Below are 24,710 nucleotides of genomic sequence, written 5' to 3'. Positions count from 1 at the left end.
GTCCTGCTGGCACAGAAGTTGTTCTGCTAGTGAATATGTAGGTTTGTGTGCACAGCTTGTGTTGGCTGTTTTGGGGTCAGGTGTTTTGTTGTTGTTCCAGCAGGAATAATTACATCTATGCTAAAGTTTCATCTTTGACAAAATGGCTATAAAAATCAAACCTGTAATTCATGCAAAACAGTAGCAAAAAGGGCAGGATAGTCCTCATGAAAGCTGCATGTTATGTAATGGTAAATAATGAGGTGTGATTTATTCAGAATGGTTCAGATATGCTTGATCTTGCATTTTAGTTAGGAGATATAGATAGCTTCTTAAAATCCCTTCCAGACCTGGTTTTTCTTAGTCATTTAGTCTGTGAGAATTGTTTCAAGTTGCTTATGCTTTACTTGTGACTCTATTCTTCCAAGATTTTAAATGTGCTTTTTCTTCTGCTTGGGTCATGTCTGCTTTCTAGAGCAAATAGCGATTCTTGCTAGTTTTGGTCCACAATTTAAAATTATCTTCTTCCTTGGATAGTTTTATCTCAAGAATTTGACTTCACTGCTGTTTTAATTTTTTTAATACTGAGTTTGCAGTCTTCCTTCCTGTACTTATTTTTGCTATATGAGCAGAAGCTGTGCTGCTTTCTCCTTAACTTTTTTAGCAGATGTCCTTTTCTCTTCTTTGCTAAAAATATTTATTATAGAACCTGAGAGTACTTTATCTGTTTTATTGATAACACCTCTTTATACAAGTGGGTATGAATCTACCTACAAGTAGCTATAAATCCACCAACCCAAAATTTGTGTATCCAGAAATGAACTTCTTGAATAGATCTCTCTTGGTTTGGGACTCAGATTAGAGTATTTGAAGTCTAGGTTTAGCACCAAAGTAGGACTGTCCAGCTGACTTTACAGGAGTAAAAAGGGAAAATACCCTCTAAGACTGCTCTGAGCCATAGTGCAGGTAGGGTTGTCTCACCTTGGCTACATGGGTGACTACCTCCTTGAAACTTAGGGCAGTTTAATGTCTTCGTTTTGGCATTCACATGTGCCAGGGTGGCTATTGTGATTCACACACCCTTGGAGTATGACTGACAAATTGTTTTCTACTTTTCAGTTAATTTCTACTCTTTTTCAATCTCTCTTTTTTCTTATTGAAAATTCTGAACTTTAGAACCGTGCATGGTCTTATAAGTAAGATGCTTGGTTTTTTTCCCCTCCAGGTTTTACTGCTTTTGCCTTATTCCCAAGATGTTTCAGCTGTGTGCTCTGAGTTATGCCACATAATTGGCCACCTGTCTTCTGCTCATTACTACTAACACAGTACAGCTGATGAATCAGTTAATGGGTTCAATGCAAAGTCAGCCTTACCTTACTTCACTTTGTACATTTATTAAAGTCAAACTGGCTGACTTGTGCTAGACTTGTTCTGGAGCAGGTGAGGTCTCATGTTGTAGTATTTCTAATCTAACCTTCATACCCAGCACCAGATCTTTATAAAAAGGAATGGTAAAAAGGAATACCATCCAGGCTGAAGGCTTGCAGCTCTCAAAAGAATGTACAGGTGTTTCATTCACTACTGAAGTAATTTTTTGAGCCTTTTACCTTGTAGAGGTTGTTTAGGTGTTATCTCTTTTCTAGTTTTGTGTAATGAGATAACTGAATAGAGTACCTCTATAGAAAAAATGCATTTTAAACTATGCAAAATACCTCTCCTTTCATTGCTCAGAGTAATTTCAAGTTTGAAAGTGCCTCAATTTGGACTTTCTGCAGTATCTACTACTACTGTAGCATCAGGAATGATATTAATTTGACTATGTTGCACTAATTAGAAACAGTACACTTTTTAGAGACTAATTTAAAACAGCATATTTTTTAGTGACTTGATGAAAGCTTTACGCCTGTTTTGGTTGTCAAAAGTGTAAATGAAATTACTTTTCTGCTAAAAGCTTCTTTATCTGCTAGCTGTAGAGAAAGGGACACATCTTTTTCCAATTTCACTCATTTTATAATCTGCTTCTCTCACATTTGTGAAGGGGATTATAGCACTGTAAAACAGAGACCGGATCTATAACATAGAATAAAAATCATTGGTGGTGGAGAACCAGCCCTGATGGCAAAAGACTGACTCTGTCTGGGAGAAGGGGGAATAGTAACTGATGAATCTAATTTCACTGCAAAAAAAAAAAAAACCTAAGTGTGGATATTTGAAAACTGTGGGGTTTTTTCCATACTTATGTAATCCTTTTGTTTGTTGGGTCTGCTCAGTGCTGGGGGAGATGTTGGCTGTTTTGCTGTGTGCATGCACTTTTCAAAGCCCTCTCCTGTCCTGTCTTTCCCAGCTGCTGGGACTGGAGGACATCTCTAGGCAGAGGGTCAGAAAGTGCTTACTCATATCAGGGCTTAAGTTTTCCTTGGATATGCTGTCTGGAGGCTGGTGTGAAGGGGAAGCTGAATGCCAGATTGGTTTGAATCCTGGCTTCCAGTGGTGTTTTAGTGGCTGGTGAGGGAGGAAAGAGACATAACATCGAATATCTGAATTAATTAGGGGTTTGGCATCAAGGTTTGGAAGATGGGGGAACCAAGGCTGCTCTAGTGATGGGTCAGGAGGTGATCTCAGTAAATTAGGGGTGTATGTACTTGCAGATACGACAAGGCTGGCATTTTATATAAAGTGTAATCTGGGTCAGAGCAAAGCAGAAACATGAGGGTTCTATAGCCTGATGATAAGAAATCTTCATCTGCAGGTAAAAACATAAAAAGTGGAGTTAGTTTGGTAGAAAGGTGATGGTTAAATATATTTATATAAAGCTCTTACTGCTTTAAGATCCTCATGAGCTTTGTGTACTCAGCACTGCACTGACACGTGAATTCCCAGTTGCTTCTCTAAGGAGCTTGAAGTATAAAGGCAGATATCATGTGAAAGGTGGTGGTGAAGGAAATAAACCAACAAATACTAATTGAAATTAAAACCTTGTGAATAGGTGAATACTGAGTGTTGTTAAAAAAAGTTAATACTAAGGTTCCTGGATAACCATTCCATTGCTGCTTGTGCATATAAGTTCTACAAATTCTTTGTGTAGACTATTGAAATTTGCAGGATGTTGCTGCCACATTGTAACAGAAATGTGCAGGAAAATACTTGGTTACCTTAACTCTTTCTAAACAATGTTGGTTTTGTCAGGAGGCAAACTGCTAGGCTGATGCAGCTCTTTTGGCCAAGGACTATTTTTTTGGGATTTGTGCCCGTGCCCTGAGTGGTTGAAAACAAACATGGAGTTGAGAGACAACTCTTCAAAATTCTGCAAAAGATTTCTGTGCTGGCTTTTACTGTCCGTGAAAAATGGTCTTTAACGTGGTGAAATAAAAGAGAAGGTGCAAGAGCTCCCTGCTTTGACCTCTTTAGCCTCTCACAAGTTTTGTTCTCTGAATGGCTAATTGTGTTTTGTTTCTTGTCTTTCTAGATGGGCTGGTGATCCCATTGGTGGAACTCTCTGCAAAACAGGTTGCATTTCACATTCCATTTGAGGTGGTGGAGAAAGTTTATCCTCCAGTGCCTGAACAACTGCAGCTTCGAATTGCCTTCTGGAGTTTCCCAGAAAATGAGGAGGATATCCGGTAATAAATACTATTTCTTTTTTACTGATGCTTAAGAAAAGATTTTGTTCACTTGAGGAGAATCACTGTCCTTTTGATATCCTGTATATTTGGTGCTTCTGTGGCTCTCGTGTGCCTTTTCTAATACATGGATAGATTACTGTGGGATGTGCTGTGATACGGGGTTTTATTCTGGGGTGAGCTGCCTTGCATATGTGCCAGGAAAACCATGTAGATGTCTAGGTTCTGTGTGTAAAGAATAACAAAATAAATGCATCCTTTAATTTAGCTAACAGAAGGCTAGCTTGTGGAGTTTTGTCCTTACGTTAGTCTTACAAAATCATCTTTCCAATTTGAACCTGTTGCTGGAGTCAGAGCTTTAACTTGGTTCAGAAATTGTCAAAGAGGGCTTGCTCAGTGTGCTGTGCAATCCTTTTGTTTGTGTAAATAGAACCAGAATTTGCTGAATACATCAGTGATCAGAGTTGATATAGTCATCTGACTATATTTCTTATGTTTCCACATTAACTATGTGACTACATAGTCAAAGATTTTCTGCTTTTAGATCTATTTCTAAGCTTTGCTGAGGCTTTTATATTATAGGAGGTTTACCCATGTAACTGTGCATTCAGAATTTTGTTGCAAAGTAGTGATACTACACTCTTTTATAAAGAATCTTGCTGAAAGTGCTTGGATATGTTTGTCTAAGGTTCAGGTATCATATGGAGGAGGTTGTGTCAGAAGTGCTGATGTAAGATCACCTGCTAGGGAATAGAGCAAGCCAGCTGGTTGTACGTGTTCATTATTCTGATAAACACAGATATAAAAAGACCTCACAAGAGCATGCAGATAATTAGTCTAGAAGGAGTTTTATACTGTGGCATGCTACCTTGAACTATACTATACTATACTATATGAACTATACTATACTTAATTTTAGACTATGAATGAATTTGTATTTCAGAGCCTTAGGTGGAAATTCCTAAAACTGCTGTTGGCTATACACAAACCCAGTTTGGAAGAGACTAATGATTTTTGTGGTTGAATTGTAATGTTGAAATGGCAGGAAAGACCTAGACTTTGTATTCAAGATAGCAAGGGTTTTTCAAAAGCCATGTCAGCAAAGAGGATAATACTGTGAAGTTGCTGAAAACCAGAGTGATCCTGACACGTTCTGTTTATGTCTTGCAGGTTGTACTCGTGCTTGGCAAATGGTAGTGCAGATGAGTTCCAGCGAGGGGAGCAGCTCTTCCGGGTGAGGGCTGTCAAAGACCCTCTCCAGATAGGTAAGAACAGGGCAGCTCCACATCTCTAGATCCTTCAGAGTCCCAAAATCATATCTGCAATGGGATAGCAGTGCTATGACCATGTCTCAAAACAAGCTTTTCTGGCATCTTAGGTGAAACTCCCTGCTAAATGTATTCTTTGTAATATGTTGAACTAAATGCTATGTTTTATTTTGACCTCAGTCAGCTCAGCTGTGAAATGGACTGAAAGGTCAGAAATGTTCTGATCCTTAATGTGTCTTAGCATTTTCCAGAAAAACTGTATAGGATACCTTTTTCTCCATAATGCTTAAATTCTTCATTGCTAAAGAGAACTTGACTTTCTAGTTGTCTGATCAAATGACCAATGCCTAAAGTCCCTGTATGGCACAGAGGAAGTTTGCAAAGTTTATTCTTGTAACAAAAGAGTTTTATTTATTCATGTAGTATTTTGGCAGATGGGAATCCTTCTTGTTGAACAGTGGGTTTTATAGTTTCTCTTACTATCTTGTTCTTTTCATGTTTTTTGGCTATAGAAGTTAATTTTATCTATACAAAGAATTGGACTCTGTTTTTTTTCATTAAACCCTTTGAAGCAAAGAAGAATATTGAGATAGCTGTTTGACCAGAAGGCATTTTGTGAAATAAAGGTACTACTAGTATGTCAAGGTGGGCTGTGTCAATCCCATGCAGACTTTTTTTCTTGCAAGTGTGAGCTTCAGAATCAGAATATTATTCGGCATGTGGGAACTGAGCCTGTTCTAATAAGAAAAATGATAATATAAAAAACTGTATAATGTTAAGAAAGAAATTTAGGAAATTTCTTATATTTTCATGTGATGAGGGATAGAGACTTCTGTGGGCCTGTTTAGTTGTTAGAACCAGGAATACTTAACTCTCAATGATGAGGGAAATGAATAAATTTAGGTTAAGAGCCCTCAGAAAGTGAATGGAAGGGATATGTACTATAAAGGCTTGGGGAGACCAAAAAGAGAGATGGCCTTTGAGATATGCAAACTGCAAGAGACTGATGAACTGTTACCTGAATATAGGGCAAAGCTTCTGAAAGGGTATTACCTAGTCCAGTGTCTACTGTGATAGCAATAGCAGGAATTCATGGGATGGAAGGGAAGAGATTCCTTGTGCTTAAGTCAGATTGAGTTAAAACTACCTTGCATAGTATCAGTGAGACCAGATAGTAATTTTGGAATGTTGACATTGAATTTGGAAATTTTACTAAATAGGATTAAACTGACTTTTGAGGTCATTAATCATCTTCCAGTGTCATGACTTAAATGCTGAGAGAGGCCTCTAAGGAATCTGCTAAACTTCAGGAAGTCAAATGTTCGAGGCAAAGAAAATGAGTTAAAAAGCAGCTTGCTGAAATTTAGTAATTCCTGGGACTTTGACAGTGGAAAAGAGCAAAATATTTGATAGACAGTAAAAGACTGTGGTCAGCACTTGTTTCAGTTATACATTAAAAAGCTGAGGAGGTGTAAAGTGATGTGCATGAACAGAGGCTGAGAATATTAATGCAAAACCTGTGTTTGGGAGAGCAGAAGAATAGGGAAAAAGAGGAGATGGTGAGTGATACAGGGGAAAAAACTTATCAAGTGCACATAGAAGGAACTGTGATTCTTGACAAAGGATTATGTGTGTGGAAGGGAAGGAAGAAACTTTGTTTAAATAGTAAGGTTGCCTTATCCTTAGGAGAGGAATTGTATTTAATCGTGGGGTTTTTTTTCCTCCATAAATGCAGCCCAGAAGTTGGGCAGCAGAGATGGGGCGACTATATTTTCAGCTGTGCACTCCAAATGATTTAAAGTTGTGTAGTTGCAGTATTGAGTTTCATACACTGACAAACGGGAGAAGAAATGCAAGAAATGAAGCAGCTCTTGGGTGGGGAATTGATTCAGAGAGGGATTGAGCAGTGCATTGTGATATTGTGTTCAGTAGGTAAAATCTTGACTTTGTGCTCTTCTTGTCCCATTTCCCTTTGTAGTCTAAGATTTGTTTAACCATAAATAATCTTAGTCATTTTGTCTGCATGCATATCCATATCTGTGATTTCTGAACAGTAGCACCTCTTCACTGCATTCCAAACCCCCAATTTTTTACAGCTTTCTACTGTATATACACATGGAATTGGCTTTTGTAGACCTTCTCCCTCCATTCTCTTTGTAGCAGTCATATACCCACATTGTTGCACTGAAGACATTTTTGCTGTTCTTAAACAGGTGTGTTGTAGATTTCAGGGACTTCTTTTCTATCATTGTCTTAGTTTCTTTTTAACAGCTGAGGAAGGCAGCAGCAGGTTCAGTTTGGATTCTAACTTGGCTTCTCCTTCAATAGTGTCTCTGCTTTTTAGAGGTTCTCATATCTTGGTTTACAACAAACCACTGTCCAAAAATGCCTTCTATGTAAAATCTTTAAAGCTTTTGTTCAGCTCTTGTTTCCCCCCCTTTTTTTTTTTTTTCAAATGTTCCTGAATTCTAAGCAGAGATGTGTGTTTTCTGTTACTGTTGTAGGGGCATCAGAACTGCCCCTGCACCACAACGGTGATAAAGAAAGCCATGTTGCAATGAGTTTATGTGGAACTTGGGGACATGATTTAGTGGTGAATGTGGCAGTGCCAGGTTAATGCTTAGGTAGATGATCCTAGGGGTCTTTTCCAGCCTCAAAGATTCTGTGATTCTTTTAATTTTTCTTGGTAAAAGAAACCATTAATTATAATCCAGATTGCTTTCCTCATATAGTTTCCTGTGCCGTCCCACAAACAGTTGTTAAGTACAGCAGGATTGGTGCTGCAAAAGAATTAACTGGGCAGTACTGCTTGAATTAGCATTGTAAGTGTCAGGCATGTTTGTCAAGCTACACATTGATTTGAAGCTTGTGATATGTCATGTTAAACTCCTTAAATTTTGTCTTGTTTTGTAAGAGTTCTTCCCTCATTATCATTTAACTGTCTTCGTATACGAAGAAGAATGTCATGGAAGGGGCTTGGAGCTGGAATCCAGTCTTCTCTAACACCTTTTGTATATTTCTTTTGTTGCAGTGTAACAGAATTGCTGCAATTCCGATTCGTGAAATGCTTATTTTGCTTATGTGAAAGTCAGAGCATTACTCTGAGTTGTTTTTAGTATCACAGAAGGACTAGCTGAACTGTATGGGTTGTATTAACCAAATGTGGAACATAAATTAGAACTGTATCTAGTAATAAGCAGTGCAGTAATTTTGTGTGAATGCCTTCTTTTGTTTTGATTCTGTTTCAATTGCTAAAGTGGCTGAAGAATTTGGGTGGCATTATGTATACTAATCAAAATAATCACTCACATGAGGGAGAGGATTTGAATTCTGGTGAACAGGACAAATAGGTTAAGCAAGGTAAGAGCAAATTTGTATCGGTACGGGCATTATATTTTGAGGAGGAGATGATGCACGTTATTTTAAATGGAATAAATTTAGTAGGTCATATGCACTCCTGAACACCATAATTTTTATGATTTCATGATATCATAATAAAAACTTAGTAGTGTGGATTTATAATCTACTTCCTTGTCCTCGTGATGGAACAGCTATTATCTGTCCCAAGCCATATTTTTCCACTTAAGGTAGACTGTTGGACTGAAGCTTGATTATGACTTTGCCCTGGTGCTTTCTGTGCTTCATGAAAACTGAATTCCAGATTAGCAGAAAGGATCTGAGGCTAATAGAGGATTACTAAGTGCTGATAGGCTCCTAAAAGACAGGTAGAAGATCCATGCTCCTGCTGGCCTTGTCCTCATCATATGTGTCCCTCTGGATAAGCAACATCTCCAGAGGAAGCTGCATTACAAGTACAACTCATGAGCACTCTTCATGAGTTTACATGAAGCTAAGCCTTCTTAAAGTCCTTTATCATAATTTATTTGTTAATGGTCACTGATTAATGGGGCTAGATTCAAGTGTTATTTCTAAAATGTCTCCTTTCCATTGTTTTAGTCTAAGCAAGAGGTTTTTTGTTTTTTTTTTTTTTTTTCCCTGAGGTCATGATTTGTAAAAAAGGGATATTAACAAAATTGCAAGGAGGTGCATAATCGATGACAAATGGGTAGTTTCTGAGGCCACAAAGTGAAAGTAGGTGTTCAGGTTAAGTGCTGCCTTCTTTAGTTGACTGTGAAATTGTGAAAATTGATTGACTTGGAAATAATTCCAAACAAGTCACCCAGCCCATTCTGCAGTGCTGCCAGAGTTAGTGCAGAAGTTATACCTAAAATATGTATGTATAGTCTAGCTTTGACACTGTAAACAAAACCTGTCAGTTTTCAGGGATGACTTTATCCAGTTCCGCTTTTCTCTGTTAAATAATAAGAGAAATTAATAAATGTATTAAAAGCTGGTATGTTGGAGTCTTTTACAACACATTATGCTTCTCTGCTAATGTTTAGGCATAGCTGGTTGGGAAGAAAGAAGTTCTGGAGACTCTAGATGCACGTGGATGTTGTTGCCAGACATATTGTTTCAGTGTTTAAATAGCATATACCTGTATTTCTGTGCTGGCTGAACCTTTTCCCCAAATACCTGAAGAGTAACTTTGGACTTGTGAATTTCCACAGGTTTCCATCTGAGTGCCACTGTGGTGCCCCCCCAGATGGTGCCCCCCAAGGGCGCGTACAACGTGGCGGTGATGTTTGACCGGTGCCGGATCACGTCGTGCAGCTGCACCTGCGGTGCCGGGGCCAAGTGGTGCGCGCACGTCGTGGCGCTCTGCCTCTTCCGCATCCACAATGTAGGCATCCAGCGCAGCTCTGCTCTCCCCTTCTCCGAGTCGCTCCTCAGTGCCGTTCTATGCACCACACATTCTCTTCAGGGAAATGGTTTCTTGACAGTCCTTTTGGTTACAGATTGTGCAGATGTCTGCTCGCACTTGTGGTCTGCAGGCTGAATTGTCTGAGGCCCTAAACTGCAGACTGTCTTTGGCAGTGTGCAGATTTCTAAGGGTAGATACTGAGTGCTTTTGGGCCCCTTCCTATTTCTCGTTTAAATGCTAAAATCACTCATTATTTCTTCATCTATGAAAAGAGTGGAAGGTCACCAATAGTTTCTTTTATTAAAAGTCTTTGGAAGTACAGGATTTGAAAGCTCACTCTTTATGTTGTTTGATCAGAGTGCAGAAGGAAAGTAATTTTGATCGCTGTTGGCCTTTATGTTCACCAGTTCATTTTAACACTTGCTGAGGTAACTGTCATTTTGACTTGAAGATTTCAAGCAGTCAGGTTTATATTTTTTTATTTGACTGCTTTTATTCTATGTGGCCTTCCATAGAGCAAAAAGTAGGCATTTTATATCCTAACCAACTTCAGCTGAAAATGTGTAGAATCAACATGAAATATAATCAGTTGAGAGTTTTGTCTTGCGTACAGTTGAATTTGGGAAGCTGAGAAGCACAAAGGATTAAGTTTTGATTATGGTAAGAACAGAAGATTTTCTGCTGTCACAGAACATTTTACAGCTAACATGCTTATGATCAACTCTAGATTCTTTAATAAGTTCTAATAACCTGCTGAAGCTTGTACAAGCCAATGGACAAGTGTAATTGGCTTAAATTTATACTCTTATGAAATAATCAGAATATTGGTATACTTTCTGTATTTAGGACTGGACAGCTGGCAAAAAATCGGGTTCTGCTTTGAATTTTTAGTTTGAATTTTAAAAGGTGGATATGGAGAATGAGGCTAAAAACCAAATTGTCATTTATATTATTTACACTCAAAGTTTGAACCCTGTGTAAGATAAAAATCATTCTTTTGTCTCCAATCCTTTCTCCACCTGAAAAGTGACAGTGAAAGTATTTTTGTGTTTGTATAAACTGACTTCTGACACTAGCAAGTTACATGTGAAGGTATATTGCTCTATGTAGACAAGACAATATCAGAAGTGTCTTTATTATCAAACTACTCTTGGCTGTGTACGGGTTAAATTTTAAGTGGGATGTTTTTGTTATGTAGAGTGAAAAAGGTTAAGAAGTTAGTGGTGAGGGTTTTTTATAATCTAATTTGTTCTAAGATGTGGAAAAAGATTTTAGACTGAATTAAGAAACTCTAAAGAGATAAATGAGGTGGTGGTGATTCTGTGAAACAGTCCCCCACAGAGCTGGTTCGTTTGCCAGAAGCTTAAAGGATAATGTCCTATTTTAGAGGTTTGTTTGTGAAGTCTCTGCCAGTATTTGTGCAATTGCTAGCAACAACAGATCTTAAGCACAGCTGTTACATCAGTTTCCTTGAAAAAGCCCTTAAAACCAGTTTTTATAAAGCCTAGACAGCTTTTTTGCATCTTATCTGCAACATGCTACATAATTTCAGAGAAAAAATAATTGGCCATCAAGACCAAGCATGGTGTGCATCAGCATAGCAAGTGTTGTGACACTTCAATTTGGTGAACACAGCTTCATTGATGGTAGTTTGTGTCTCCTTTTCTTTCTTCAGGCATCTGCAGTGTGCTTACGAGCACCTGTTTCTGAGTCTTTGTCTCGGCTACAAAGAGACCAGTTGCAAAAATTTGCTCAGTACCTAATCAGTGAACTTCCACAACAGGTAAGTGGGGACCATCATCTGACTGACAACTTGTTAAATGCAGTTATCTTTATTCTGAGTCAATTTGTGTGATGTCTTTTGCTGCAAAATAACCAGTTACGCTATTCACTTGTGAGCTGCTGGGAAGGCATTCAGTTCTTGCTCTTTTCAGTTTTGCTATTCTATTATTCGACAGTTGTCTATTGCCAAGTGAAAGATTAGAAGTGTCTTAAAAGGAGAAAGAAGAGTGGTGGCTATTCATATCAGCATGAATATCTGCTAAGCTTGTGAAAGATCAAACACAGTAAATCAGTTCATGATTGTTGAAAACTTAAGTCAGCCCAAATCGGCTTTTCTTTTTTGTGTGTTTGGTTAGCTAAGTGGAGAGAACTACCCAGATAAAGTATTGTATGTGCCTTAAGTGGACACTTTCTAATGCACCCAACTGGTAACCTTTTTTCTTCCTCCAGTGTAGCTTCTTGGTGATTCGTAAGAATCATTCAGTATAATAGACACGACATTTTTTTAGTCAAAGGCTAAGTCTGCTCCCTCATTCCTTAAATATCTCTTTTGTTCAGGGTCAGGTCATTTGTATCATCTGCCTAAAATGTTTGCACAAAATAGACAAGAATACCCAAGTGATTGTGAAATGGCTGCTTTAAAATTACAAGGGTTTGGCGACTTTTTTATGCTGGTTCAGCTAAAGGAGATTGAGAAAAATTGCCTACATGGGTGTCTGTTACATTTCAGCAGCGCATTTGTAACACACTCTTCTTAAGTAGGAGTTAGATTACTGGAAGCATGTGCCTAAAATTCATCTTATGGTGCTGTGCTTAGGACACTATGATATTCTATTGCTAAAATATCCTATAAATTTCCTACAGAAATACTAATCTTCTTATGAGAGGAAATAGAGGAATTGTATAATATGAAAGTGATAAAAAATGCTGCTTTTTTTGTTGCTGAGAGATGAGTGCCAGTAGTGTGTGCTTCTTGCTGCATTATGTAATAGGCAAAGCTTTTTTTCTCTCTTCAGACTAAGCTATATGGTGCAGTCTGGTGCTTAATAGGGGAGGGCTTTGAAAGGCTAGTAGTGGTAATGGTTGTTTTCTGAATGGCATGTGAGTTGGCATGTTTGCTTTCAGATATTCTTTGTCTGTCTGCTCCTTTCTGCAGGGTTTATTTCTCCTTTGGTCACATGTACCAGCTGTGCATCAGGGACATCTGGATTAATTAATGATTACAATTTTGCCATATAATCTGAACGCTTCCCAACAGAAAAATTTGGGGTTTATTGGGAGATATGTCTTGACCTATGTTGTGTAATTCCTTGAAAAAGGCAAGGTGTGCCCCACATTCTTTCAACAGTCTTATTCCTGGTCTTCAGGATTTCTGGGTGGAGACGGATACTCTAATTCCTTGGGACCCCATATTTTGATTATGTGACATAGAATTAGAGTGGGCTGTACACACGATTTTATTTTATCCTTATTTCCAGTTTGTGAATGACGTGATGCAGTATTATAATGCTGAATTACTTTCGTGTGTAAGAGAATGATGGTTTATAGGAATGCAGCTAGATGCTTTTCAGAATCTCTGTAGGAGGTGTTGTCTGTATCTAGGAAAATCATGGAAAAGCAGCTGGAATTCATTACCTAGTTCTTCGCCCAAGAGCTATTTTCCCCTATGAAGCCAGTATTCCTATTCCAATTAAGCATGAATATCTTAGCAAAAAAGACTGAAGGAGAGTAACTGCAGGTCCCTGGTACTTCAGCCTTAAGCAGTGGCACTGCCGAGACTTGTGCATTTTTTTAAAATAGTGGGAAAACAGTACAAAATAGCTTAATGCTGAATTTGTTTCTTTAGGTGATTGAAATGCAAAATATCCTTATGAAGCATTTTTTTCTTCCATCTGTTTGAGATGTATCTGTAGTATTTGTAAGTACAGGTGTACTGAATGTGCCTTTCTTTGCAGTAAGAGTGGTCTTTTACCTCAGCTTTTGTATGGAGAGATGGGGGATATCAGACATTCTGTTGCAAGTCATTTTAATTCTAATTATGTGGATTAACAATTTGCGTGTTCTGTGCATACATACTAAAGGCTAAATAGATCTACACTTTCAGACTTAGCAGACGTAGTGTAGGGGGAAAAAACTCTTTCTACTGTGCATTTTTCTTTCAAAAATAGCATTTTAAGGGTATATCTATGTAGGATTTTACAATCAGTGTGAACCTTCTCTGCTTATGCTTTGAGCTGGTCCAGAAGTTATGATTAGTTTAGTGCTGAAATTGCATTAATCTACTACTGAATCCCTTTGCTAACTGGATGGTAAATAAGCTAAAGTCTAGCCCAAAAATTATGTGCACATGTATTTTATAGTTTGCTCCCCTGCTCCCATTTGCTTGGGTTTTAGACAAATTATTTAGGAACAAGAAGTAAAGATCTTTCGAAGTGCAGGAAAATGGTGACCTTGACAGCAGTGGCTTCCCTAACTCTCAAAATTAGTTGCTGTATCTACTTTCTGTAGGCTCCTATTCCTCAAGAAATGAGAGGTGAGTTAATAAATTGTGATGCTTTTGCTTTCTTCTTAGGGTGTGACTGCCGAAGGTGAGCCTTTCATGGGCTTTGAGAGAGGTGTCGCTGCTGGTGGCTGTTGTGTGATCTTTAGCACCCTCTGTTGTCTTTTCTGAAAACGTAGCTCTGTATTTCATACTCTTGAAATTGCCAGAGTGCTTCAGTAATGATCTTTGGCTGGGTATAGCAGGATAAGAAATACTGTGTATATTGAAAGTTTGCTTCATGTTTTCAGATTCTTCCAACAGCTCAGCGCTTGCTGGATGAGTTGTTATCTTCCCAGTCTACTGCCATCAACACCGTGTGTGGAGCCCCAGGTATTTTTAATACTTCTCATTTCAGCAATCTGTATCACAGATAGGAAGAGAATTATTCCACTGCTTCCCGTTTCTGAACTGATTTGTTACCCGGTAGCTTGGATTAGAGATGGAAATAGAGGAAAAGGGATGAGTATTGGCACCTACATGTATAGATGGCACAACAAGCGGCACCTCAGAGTGCTTGCAGAGGAAGGGAGCATCAGGTGATGCACTTTCTAACAAAGTTGTTGGGGACTAGTTACATGACAAAGGTCACGTAGACATGCTCTGGATAGCTGAGAAGTGGAAAAGTACCAGACTTAGCTAATCTGAGGCCCCGCACCTGTGAAGACGCTGTGGCCTTGAGTATAGCTGTTTTATGATAACAAAGATGCTGTAGCCGAGAGCAGAGCATGAGAAAAGGGAGATGTAAGTTGTAAAGAACGAGGAAGTAAGAATAACCAATAGATTGCTTAGCTTACAGAATATGCATGAGCTTATTATGTGTTGTGCTTAAATGTCTGATGCTCTAATCAGTAAACGAAGCTTGCCGATTCTCATATTGAAATGACCCGAGCCTCCCTTACTGTGACACAAAGTGGATTTTTTTTTAAATTTGATATTAAGTATAGACTCCTGGGAATGTCAATTGGATGGGACGTCTCCCAAGTTCCTGCTTAAAACTGGACTGTTTACAACACTAGACTGGGTTAGCTGGGATTTGGAGCAGCTTGCATAAGTGTTGGTTACCAGAGATGTTAGAGCATTCTTATTTTAGTGTTGCATTACCCTTCTGGTCAAGAAGAATCTGCTAATTTAATGTTGTTAATGTTGAAGGTAATGTTATGGTAACATTTAAGGATAATTCTGAATAGGGTGTTCAGCAGTGGGTGAAATAACTTGGGTAGCACTGCCTGTGTATTCTGTGGGTGGGCACATAAAGTATCTTCAAAGCTTGCAGACTGTAAATGTGTTTTTCATTTGTAAGATCCCACTGCTGGACCTTCTGCATCAGATCAAAGCACCTGGTACTTAGATGAATCTACTCTCAGTGACAACATAAAGAAAACCCTTCATAAATTCTGTGGACCTACTCCTGTTGTTTTCAGGTAAGCTGTTTCCCATTGAAGGGAAAATGTGATATTCATGGGATCTGTAAATTCATTCACCATACAGCCTGTATGCTTTGGACTGAAGGATGCTCAGTTTAATGGTCACTCTTCTGGATTGTATTTTTGTGTAGCTTCTGCAGTGTTATTTCAGTAGAGCAGACTGTATTTGTACAATATTTTGCTTGTGTGGTGTTCTTTAGCTCATTATGCATTCTGTCTTTTAGGTTACTCGTGTTTGTGCCATTGAAGGGCAAATGTATTTCTGGATGTAGATTATACTCAGGATTTTGTATGACTGTGCTTGATTTAATTTTTTCTCCTTATTCTTCTGCTTTGTATACAGTGATGTGAATTCAATGTATCTGTCTTCCACCGAGCCACCAGCTGCTGCTGAGTGGGCTTGTCTGCTGCGTCCCCTGCGAGGAAGAGAACCTGAAGGAATCTGGAACTTGCTTTCCATTGTGCGCGAAATGTTTAAGAGGCGGGATAGCAATGCAGCTCCTTTGCTGGAGATTCTGACTGACCAGTGTCTCAACTATGAGCAGGTATCTCTTTGCTTGGACTGCGGGGATGTTTTGGGGAACCAGGCAGAGCCAGTAACTGGTGCTTTGTGTCTATACAACCCATGGCTGAATACAATTATTTTAATAGCCTATGTGCATTGTAGGCAGGTGCTTCTCCACACTGAAAGGATGTTACAGTTTGCTCTTGTTCTGATTTAGTGATGTCCTAGTAACACTATATTCCCCAAATGCCTCAGTTCTTCTACCATGAATATGTAGAGTCCGAGTTCTTTTGTTCAGCATATTTGATTTGATTTCTTCCCAGTCAAGGTGATTTATCTAACAGTTGTTCTGTTTCTGTTTTTTTTTTAAACAAAGTGCATCATGTGTGAGCTGTCATGTTGATAAAAACTAAATATATAAATTTATATGTATAATATATATGTTGTGTGATAGAATCTCAGATTCTTTTGTTATCTTCATGGAAGATATCTTTTGGTGGATTGAAGCAGTACTTTATTTTGTTAAAATAATATTAGAAAAACCTATTTTTTTTGATGGTTCAGGACTTCAACCTCAGTCTGTAATATAAATTGTGGTGTAAGTTTCCTTATTGCTCCATCCCATACCTCGACTTTTAGCAAGGGAAAGGAAATGCTCCATTTATCACATTTGATTACTTTTTCTCTCCAAGTGTGAAGACCTCTAGGAAGCAAATTTCCAGTGAGTGTTTTGTTCTTTGGGCACATGCCTTCTAACAGAGAAATTTTGAGGCCCTTAGTTCTCACAAGCTAATACTGTTTTAGTGTTCATAATTATTTTGGAGTCAAAGGAAAACCTGGTATTAACTACAGATCCTGTTTCCTTGAGATTATGAGATAAAGTGAGAGCAGGGGATGAGATGTTGGCCACAACACAGCTTCACTGAACCTTTTCTTCTGCAGATAACTGGCTGGTGGTACAGTGTGCGAACATCCGCGTCACACAGCAGTGCCAGTGGGCACACAGGACGCAGCAATGGCCAGTCAGAAGTAGCTGCTCATGCTTGTGCAAGCATGTGTGATGAGATGGTGGTTCTTTGGAGGCTGGCTGTCCTCGACCCAACTATTAGTCCACAGAGGTGAGCTCCAGAATCAGTTCCTGTCTCTCTTTAGTTTCTGTGATACTCAATTGCACTAAAGAGTTTCATCCTGTAGATTTCTTGTGTTTGTATCATTACCTCAATACCTGTTCAACCATTACTGCTTCTGGACTATGTGCTATGTTACATTTAAAGCACTGTAATTACTTTAATTGCTATTGCTGCTTACTTTTACCAACATCAAGTAGTGTGACTAATTTGTTTTCTGAGAGTCCTTTCTTACATATGGGTGTAATTCTGCAATTTAGTGTCCCAGTGGAGAGCATTTCTTTGAATGATAGCACCAGCTACCAATTAATTTTAAGGGTTTCTATATTTAACCATTCAGCAGTGTAATGGAATTCTGTTTAGCCCGATCATTCACTGTTGTGTATTTCAAGATGAACCAGTTCTTACTTTCTGTGCTCTTAGGGAGTTGTTCTCTGCAGTGTATTGGTAAACAGTGTCACTAGTATATGATTTTCAGTCAGTGTTTTCAATTGTCTGAGAAAAAATTGTGTGGTTTCTGCAGATTTCTAAACTATATTGTGCTCTGGTAAGTCACTGCCATCTTTATTTGGCACCATCTTTATTTAGCACCAGTTGAATAGCAGAGGAGGTACTGAGAGCTCCTGTTGAGATACTGTGGTTGACATTGTAATAGTTTGTTTTGTACATCTTGTCTACAGAGTGTGGTGTATAAAATGTATTGGATTAGTTTAATGTGCTATAAATTCTCAGAAGTTTCTCAGAACAAGTGAAAACAGGATGGTAAGTTCAGAACAATTATGCGTTAACAGGATTTGCTTTCTCTGGAATTGTGTAACATTAATAAAATGCCCTATGAAAGGCATATCAGGGACATTAAAGTGGATGCCGTTTGTCTTGTACAGTTTACAGTATGAAGTAGCTAAGTATAGGAGTTAAAGACAAACTGTAGGAAACTGGGAATGAGGCTTAAAATAAGCACAAACATCAATCAAATCACACAGAAAAAGCATAAAGTATTTAAACAACATATGAAGTATAAAGTATTAATAACATATGAAGCATAAAGTATTTTAATAATGTATGAAGTTGTGCTATCTGTATTCACATTTGAGTTATTTGATGCAGTTCAGATTTGCTTAGATCTCCTACTCAAGCTAATGAATAATTGAAATGCTCCTCCTTGATTACCTATACTCTTGGTGTTTGAATAGTCTCCAAGGACTCTCTTCTTGTGCTTCCCAAGCCTTACAGGGAATCAGAAGGAGACTTCACAGATTCTCATCCTTATGTTACCCTTCCCAAGTAGTTCCTGCTCCTTTTTCCTTCTGAAAATCATGTCCTTAACCAGTATGTTTCCTGGTTAATTAATTTCTTGAGTGGACAAATATAAATAGTCAGTTTCATTTAGTCCCTTTTGTCCCAATACCCTTTGCACCTAAATCGGGTCACCTCAATTTTTATTTTGTTTTCTTGTCCTTTTGCTTTTATTAGGAAATCTGATAGGATTTAAGTGTTGGGGTTATACATCAGAAATGTGTGGCAGAAACAGAATGGCAGTTGATTGAGACACCTGGTGAAATTTCTAGAAATGTCTTTTTCTCTTGAACTAGATCACCATTTAGACTATTTTGCTCAAGTGTGTAGGCCGTATGTGAGATTTGAAGCTGGAAAATGCAGAACCGTTTTGTTCTTCCCATAGTAATATGGGGGCATGGGACTGACTGTGTAACATGAGTCTGTGCAGTCCTGCCAGCTTGCTGCTTCTTCAGGGTTACTTGAACATCAATTATTGCTGTCCCTATGATTTGCAACAGTTTGTTCTCCTGAGGACAGCCTGCTAAAGCTTAAATTAAATTGTTGGCCTCTATATAGGTACATTAGGGTAAAGAGGGAAATGCCTGGGAGGGAGATTAGGTGGTCTTGTCTGTCATTGTGCTTCCCAGTAGGCTATTTAGGTTGTACTTGTGAATGTCTTAACTGGAGTTATTCACATGGCTGTTTCACAGCTGCTGCAAATTGCTTTATGAGTGTTTCCAAGGGCAGTTCCCCATGGAACTGTGGCTCAGACTCATCTCAGTCATCTGAGACTGCTGAGACTCAAATCACTAACACCTTATTTAGGGCACATAAGCAAAAAGGGCAGACAGTATTTTATTTTAAACCTCCCAGTTTGTATTGTGCTTTCATGTTGGTCATGTTCGTGTTTTGTTTCTGGATCGTGAACCTATCTACAACTCAGTTGTTAATATAGCTGTTTGCTTTTTTCAGCCTGTCTTCTTATTAGAAGATTCAGCAGATGATGTTTCTGGCCAAAGGAAGGAAGTGTTCTGTGGGTTCAGTAGTAGTTTGTTGCAGGTGCTTTTTGTGACTGCTTCCTAACCTGTCCCCTTTCTTCTCTTAGGCGCAGGGATCTTTGCTCACAGCTCAGACAGTGGCAGCTGAAAGTCATAGATAACGTTAAGAGGGGTCAGCACAAGAAATCACTGGAGAAGCTCTTCCAAGGTTTCAAACCAGCTGTAGAAGCCTGTTACTTCAGTTGGGAGGAAGCTTATCCCATTCCTGGGATTACATATAGCAGCACTGACAAGAAGAACTCATTCTGTTGGGTAAAGGCCATCCAACAGAGGAGCTGCAGGTTGCAGTGTGCAGAAAGTGCCTGTGAGGCTGGCAGGACCCACAGCCAGGAGCCTGGGGGACCGTGTCTGCAGCCTGGGGACAGGCTGCGGCCCTCGCCCCAGGAGCCAGCGGTGCGGCCAAAAGAGCTCACTGGGAAGCGGAAAGTTGTCTCTGAAACGCCGCAGAGGGTTCTGAGGCGGCTCTCGGCAGAAGGGGATAAAACTGTCTATAAGACTGCAGTGAGCAAAGCAAAGCTGCCAGTGAGCAAAGGCTTGACCAGTAAACATAGTGGGAAACGCCGTATGAGCAGTGAGGACAGCTCTCTAGAGCCAGACTTGGCAGAGATGAGCCTGGATGACAGCAGCTTGGCACTGGGGGCAGAAGCCAGCAATACCTTCAGTTTTACAGAAAGTCCACTGAGCAGGAGCTACAGGGATGCCTTTGAGGAGGATGGTGGAGTGTACTTCTCTGAGGGACCTGAGCCTACTCTCAGGAGCAGTTCCATGGCCAAGAAACCCCCCAAGGATCCTGTGGGGGAGATGGGTAGTGGTGATGATGACCTGCCTTCTGCAGATGAGAACTCTGGTGGTGTGAGTCTGAAGCCAGAAGAAGTGGGAGAAAATGGTGCAGCAGGGGGAGGGGATGATGGAGAAGAGGAAGATGATTACCAGGTATACTATCTGAATCCACAAGAGGTAGCCAAGGAAGATGATGACAAAGCTGAAGGGGGAATTGAAGAAGAGCAGGATATATTTGCTGGTATAAAGCCACTGGAACAGGAGAACCGGATGGAGGTGAGTTGAATCTAGGTCAAAATGCTGTTTCGCAGTTTCCTATGTTGTGTAAATCATGGTCTCACCACCCTCATAGCTGTCACACTTAACCTAGGATGTTGTTAAATCAAGTGCTTAACTAAAATGTTGTGATCACTAACTGTGTCATAAGGTATCTACAAGCTTAATGCAGTGGTAGCATATGTCTGCCTCCCACAAGCTTGATTCCTTGTTTCTGTGCTAACTGCAAGTGTGTCCCAGTTTTAGTTAGTCCTATCTCACACTCCAGGATTTACAAATGTAGACAAAACAGTGTGTGCTTTTCACCTAATCTCGCCCTTGGAAAAGGCAAAAATTATCCAAAATTAAAAATGAGACTCAGACATGCTCAGAAATAAAAATCCAACCATTGAAGCAGAAGTTCTTCAGAAAGGAGAAGCAGTCTAAATAAACTGTGTCTTATTCCTGTAATAACCCCAAAATGTGCTTAGAGATTGCCATTTGGCTGCTTGGTTATATAGGTGCATTGCATGGAAGCAGTGGTAATTTGAAGTTTAGTATTTTTTGAGCTATTCTCGGATCTCATAGCACTTGGAGAGAGGATGGGACTTGATCATGTAAGAAAAGACTTTTTGGGGGAGTGCTTCAAGGAGTGGTGGTGAAGGATTAGGCAAGGAGGACTCTGAGAATACCTGCGGCTGAAGTTAGTAGTGAATTGTGCTTGCAGTTTTTGTGACAAGTGATTTGAACAGACTAACTCCAGGCCAGGGTGGTGTGGTTTGAACATGACCATCTGTTCCTCCTTGCAGATCCTGTTTGCCTGTGCAGAGGCACTGTATGCACACGGATACAGTAACGAGGCTTGCCGCTTGACTGTAGAGCTTGCCAGGGACCTACTGGCCAACCCTCCAGATCTCAAAGTGGAGCAGCCACCAACTAAGGTAGAGAGATGGCAGCAACCATCAGTAGTCTTGATGTTAGTGCAGCTCTGTGCAGGTGATCCTGTTTCTTGTGATTCTCTCCAAAACCTTAGTCTCCTATTTCATAGTGCACATCACTGGAAATGTTAGTAGTTTTGCTGTTCAGGATAAGAGGTTGGACATAAGCATAAATTTCTGGAAACTCATTTGTAGTGACACTAAGTAGTGTTTGTTGTATAGAAGGGTTCCTTTGGAAGGGACGGGCGTGTGACATCTGCCTGCACAGCATCAGTCCAATAGGGAACATGTGTCTTGTCCACAGGCCAGCTTTTTCACTGTGTTGTGCTGCAGTGACATAGGGGAAGCAGTGATGTTCAGTGGTAACCACTGAAATTGGAGATTCCTCAGAAGAAGGAACAAAATTTAAGTGTATTTTATTCTTACTCCTGTCTATAATTACTGCAAAGGATAAGAGAACAAGCATAGAGTCATTTAGGATGTTTAGGAAAGTATCCTGTGACAAATTCCCCCTCAAACAGGGCAAAAAGAACAAGGTGTCAACCAGCAAGCAGACATGGATGGCAACCAACACCTTGTCTAAAGCTGCTTTCTTGCTGACTGTCTTGAGTGAGCGGCTGGAGTATCACAACCTGGCCTTCCGAATAGGAATGTTTGCTCTGGAGCTGCAGAGACCACCTGCCTCTACCAAGGCTCTAGAGGTAATGAAATATCTCAAAAAGACAGTATCCATAAATGTTGATCTCTTGGAATGTGTTTACTCACGTGGTTTAAATTTCAGTCCTTGAAATTTGGTTGTGCTTTTATATGTTTTCTTAAAATGGATTGCAATAGAACTAAATCAATTGAGTGCACATCCCATTATGATGTGTTGATCTCCTAAAAAAATTATTAGCAATGTCGCTTCAGCTGTTGTTACCTTCACTGATAGGAATCTCAGACCTCAGGTATCAACAGGTCTTTGATTTCACATGAAGCTATAGTTCTGAAAATATTTAAATGAGTAAAAAATCTTTTATGAATGTATTATTTGGATAAGAACAGCCTTGTTCTTATCTTAACTATGTTTTCATTTTGCCTTGCTAATGTAGGGAAAACAAAGTCATTTGTAAATATTCATATTTGCGTCAGTGAAATGGTTTGAAAATTATTCCTTAGGGTGAATTGGTGCAATTGTTATCTGTTTGAAAATTGTTGCTTTTGCTGATACCTCATTTATTGGCAAGCAAGCATATGCACTGTACAAGCATGTTATTTTGGACACTTCTTGATTACTGTGAGGATTCCTGTTTTGAAAAAAGTGTCCCATGAAGACCATGTCTGTGTGACTTAACAGCTACCTTGCTTTTCACTGCAGGATTGTTCATCCCCTTAGAGTGTGTATTGTTGCTAGTTATCCACCAACTACAATTATTCCACTAATTATCTGTACTTCTTATGGTCTGATTAGAAGATTGTGAGTTTTTTAGTCACTTGGTACCTAAAAGAAAAGTATTGCTTTCATATGTTAAGAATGGAGAGAATACAGGCACAGAGCAGTGAAATGTCTTCATCCTGATGGCATGTGTGCTGCAACTGTGCCCTTTCTTCTGCTAATCAGTCTCTGGTGTCTCAAATGGGTGTATCACTTAACATAGCATCCTTTCTTCGTACAATTACAATTAACTACCTTTTCTACTGGCCTATCCACTCAGATACTTCTGCTGATGTTCTTATCAGAGAATAAGAATGCATTTTTTCTGTATGCAGCTGAAAAGTCATCATTTGAGTAAAAAAATTTGTGTATAAATATGAAGCAAGACTATCATTAGATTTGAAAACGTGTTTTCATTGTGGAGAGAATGGTAATGGTGGCTAGGCTGGTAAACACTGCTATCATTTAATAAACTAATAAAAGCTATTGCTGTACTTTATGTATAGGGGAGAATGGTGTGCTCCCCATAGGGGACTGTGCAGTTGACAGTTCTTATTCTGTTTCCTTGTGGATACTACCAGGTGAAGCTGGCTTATCAGGAATCTGAGATTGCAGCCCTCTTGAAGAAGATTCCCTTAGGCACCAATGAGATGAACACTATTCGAGGAAGAGCTGAAGAACTGCGAGAAGGGACCTTGTGTGATTACCGTCCTGTCCTGCCTCTGATGTTGGCAAGCTTTATATTTGATGTCCTGTGCACTCCAGGTACTGACAGCATTGGCCTGAGTGTATGCAGGGCATATTCTGAGATGCCAGGTCTTGAGGGATTTTCAAAGGGAACCTGTCTTCTGTATAAGAACAACCAAAGTTTAATTCGTCATGTTCTGTTGCTTGCACTTGCCTCTACATTGTTTTAAAGATATTTTGTTCCCCAGTGGAACAGTTTCTCCTTCTGCCTACATTTGAAAACAACTGCACACTTAAAGACATTTCAGCACTCTATGTGTGTTTGTAAAATAGTTATAAATTACTGACTTTGCTGCTTTTACACTGGTTATATCTATTATAAATCTAGAATATAAAAAGAACACAGCAACCTGGGATTAGAAGACTGACTTGGCAATATACTGGTTTGGAGCCTTTTGAGTTTAGAGAGAGAAATAGAAAGAAAGCCCTGTAAGGTGCTGTGGTCTTGAAACTGGTATGAGGCTAAGAATAGGACCACAGGAAGCTCTGCAAATTCAGAAAGCTCTCAGAAATGTCTTTTGCTTTGAAGCTTTAGCTTTGAAAGATGAACACTAATTCTATTGTCTTCTTTCAGTGGTTTCTCCTACAGGCTCTAGACCCCCAAGCCGTAATTGGAATAATGAAATGCCTGGAGATGAAGAGCTTGGTTTTGAGGCAGCTGTTGCTGCTCTTGGTAAGAATCTTTTACAAGGAAAGTCTGCCTTCATCCATGTTCTGCATGCTTTCCCGTTTTGAATGGTGAGAGTTAGTAGTTCGTTCCAGTTTGGTGCAGAAATAGAAGTGTTTGCAGAGTTTGACAGAACCAGATGCAGGATTCTGCATGCCAGGGTTGAGGTATCATTGCGAAGCTGTGAAAAAATGGAAGGAGAATACGGGACGAGCACTCAGTGTTTAGGTAGTAACACGAATTTTAGCTTTCTGCTTGCTCTTTTGTCAGAAAATATGTATTGCCTGGGATTCAATGGAAATGGACAGTTTCAGAGAACAAAAGGCAATAAATTTTGAAGAGATTGGACAATGATAGCAAAAGATTAGCAGAAGTACTCTCAAGTATTATCATATAATTCAGGATCTTAGCATAGTACTGAATTCTTGCCTTAATTGCTTCAACAACAAAGCAGTAATTATATACATGTTGTGTTGACAATACTGTATGCATGTTTTAAAGCAGTATGCAGAAAGAAATGAAATGGATTAGACAAGACCTGTTTGTTGCCTCATCTCTGAA

At 39.3% G+C, this 24,710-nt stretch overlaps 1 protein-coding gene across 2 annotated transcripts in view; it reads left to right on the top strand.

The window, feature by feature from the left end:
* ZSWIM8 (zinc finger SWIM-type containing 8) overlaps positions 1-24,710 on the top strand; it is a 54,849-nt gene that overhangs the window by 16,393 nt on the left and 13,746 nt on the right. For both annotated transcript variants that reach the window (XM_059851361.1, XM_059851360.1), the window contains exons 2-14: positions 3,446-3,599; positions 4,770-4,864; positions 9,439-9,611; positions 11,308-11,415; positions 14,205-14,286; positions 15,257-15,377; positions 15,724-15,925; positions 16,828-17,003; positions 19,396-20,404; positions 21,193-21,324; positions 21,843-22,022; positions 23,317-23,500; positions 24,057-24,155. In XM_059851361.1, the coding sequence (XP_059707344.1) occupies positions 3,446-3,599; positions 4,770-4,864; positions 9,439-9,611; positions 11,308-11,415; positions 14,205-14,286; positions 15,257-15,377; positions 15,724-15,925; positions 16,828-17,003; positions 19,396-20,404; positions 21,193-21,324; positions 21,843-22,022; positions 23,317-23,500; positions 24,057-24,155 (2,715 nt within the window). The remainder of the gene's footprint in view (positions 1-3,445; positions 3,600-4,769; positions 4,865-9,438; positions 9,612-11,307; positions 11,416-14,204; positions 14,287-15,256; positions 15,378-15,723; positions 15,926-16,827; positions 17,004-19,395; positions 20,405-21,192; positions 21,325-21,842; positions 22,023-23,316; positions 23,501-24,056; positions 24,156-24,710) is intronic.

This window comes from Haemorhous mexicanus, chromosome 7 (genome assembly GCF_027477595.1).
Source record: "Haemorhous mexicanus isolate bHaeMex1 chromosome 7, bHaeMex1.pri, whole genome shotgun sequence".
Taxonomy (NCBI): domain Eukaryota; kingdom Metazoa; phylum Chordata; class Aves; order Passeriformes; family Fringillidae; genus Haemorhous; species Haemorhous mexicanus.
Note: the sequence above shows the minus strand (reverse complement) of the source record. Positions and strands in the feature narration are given on the sequence as shown.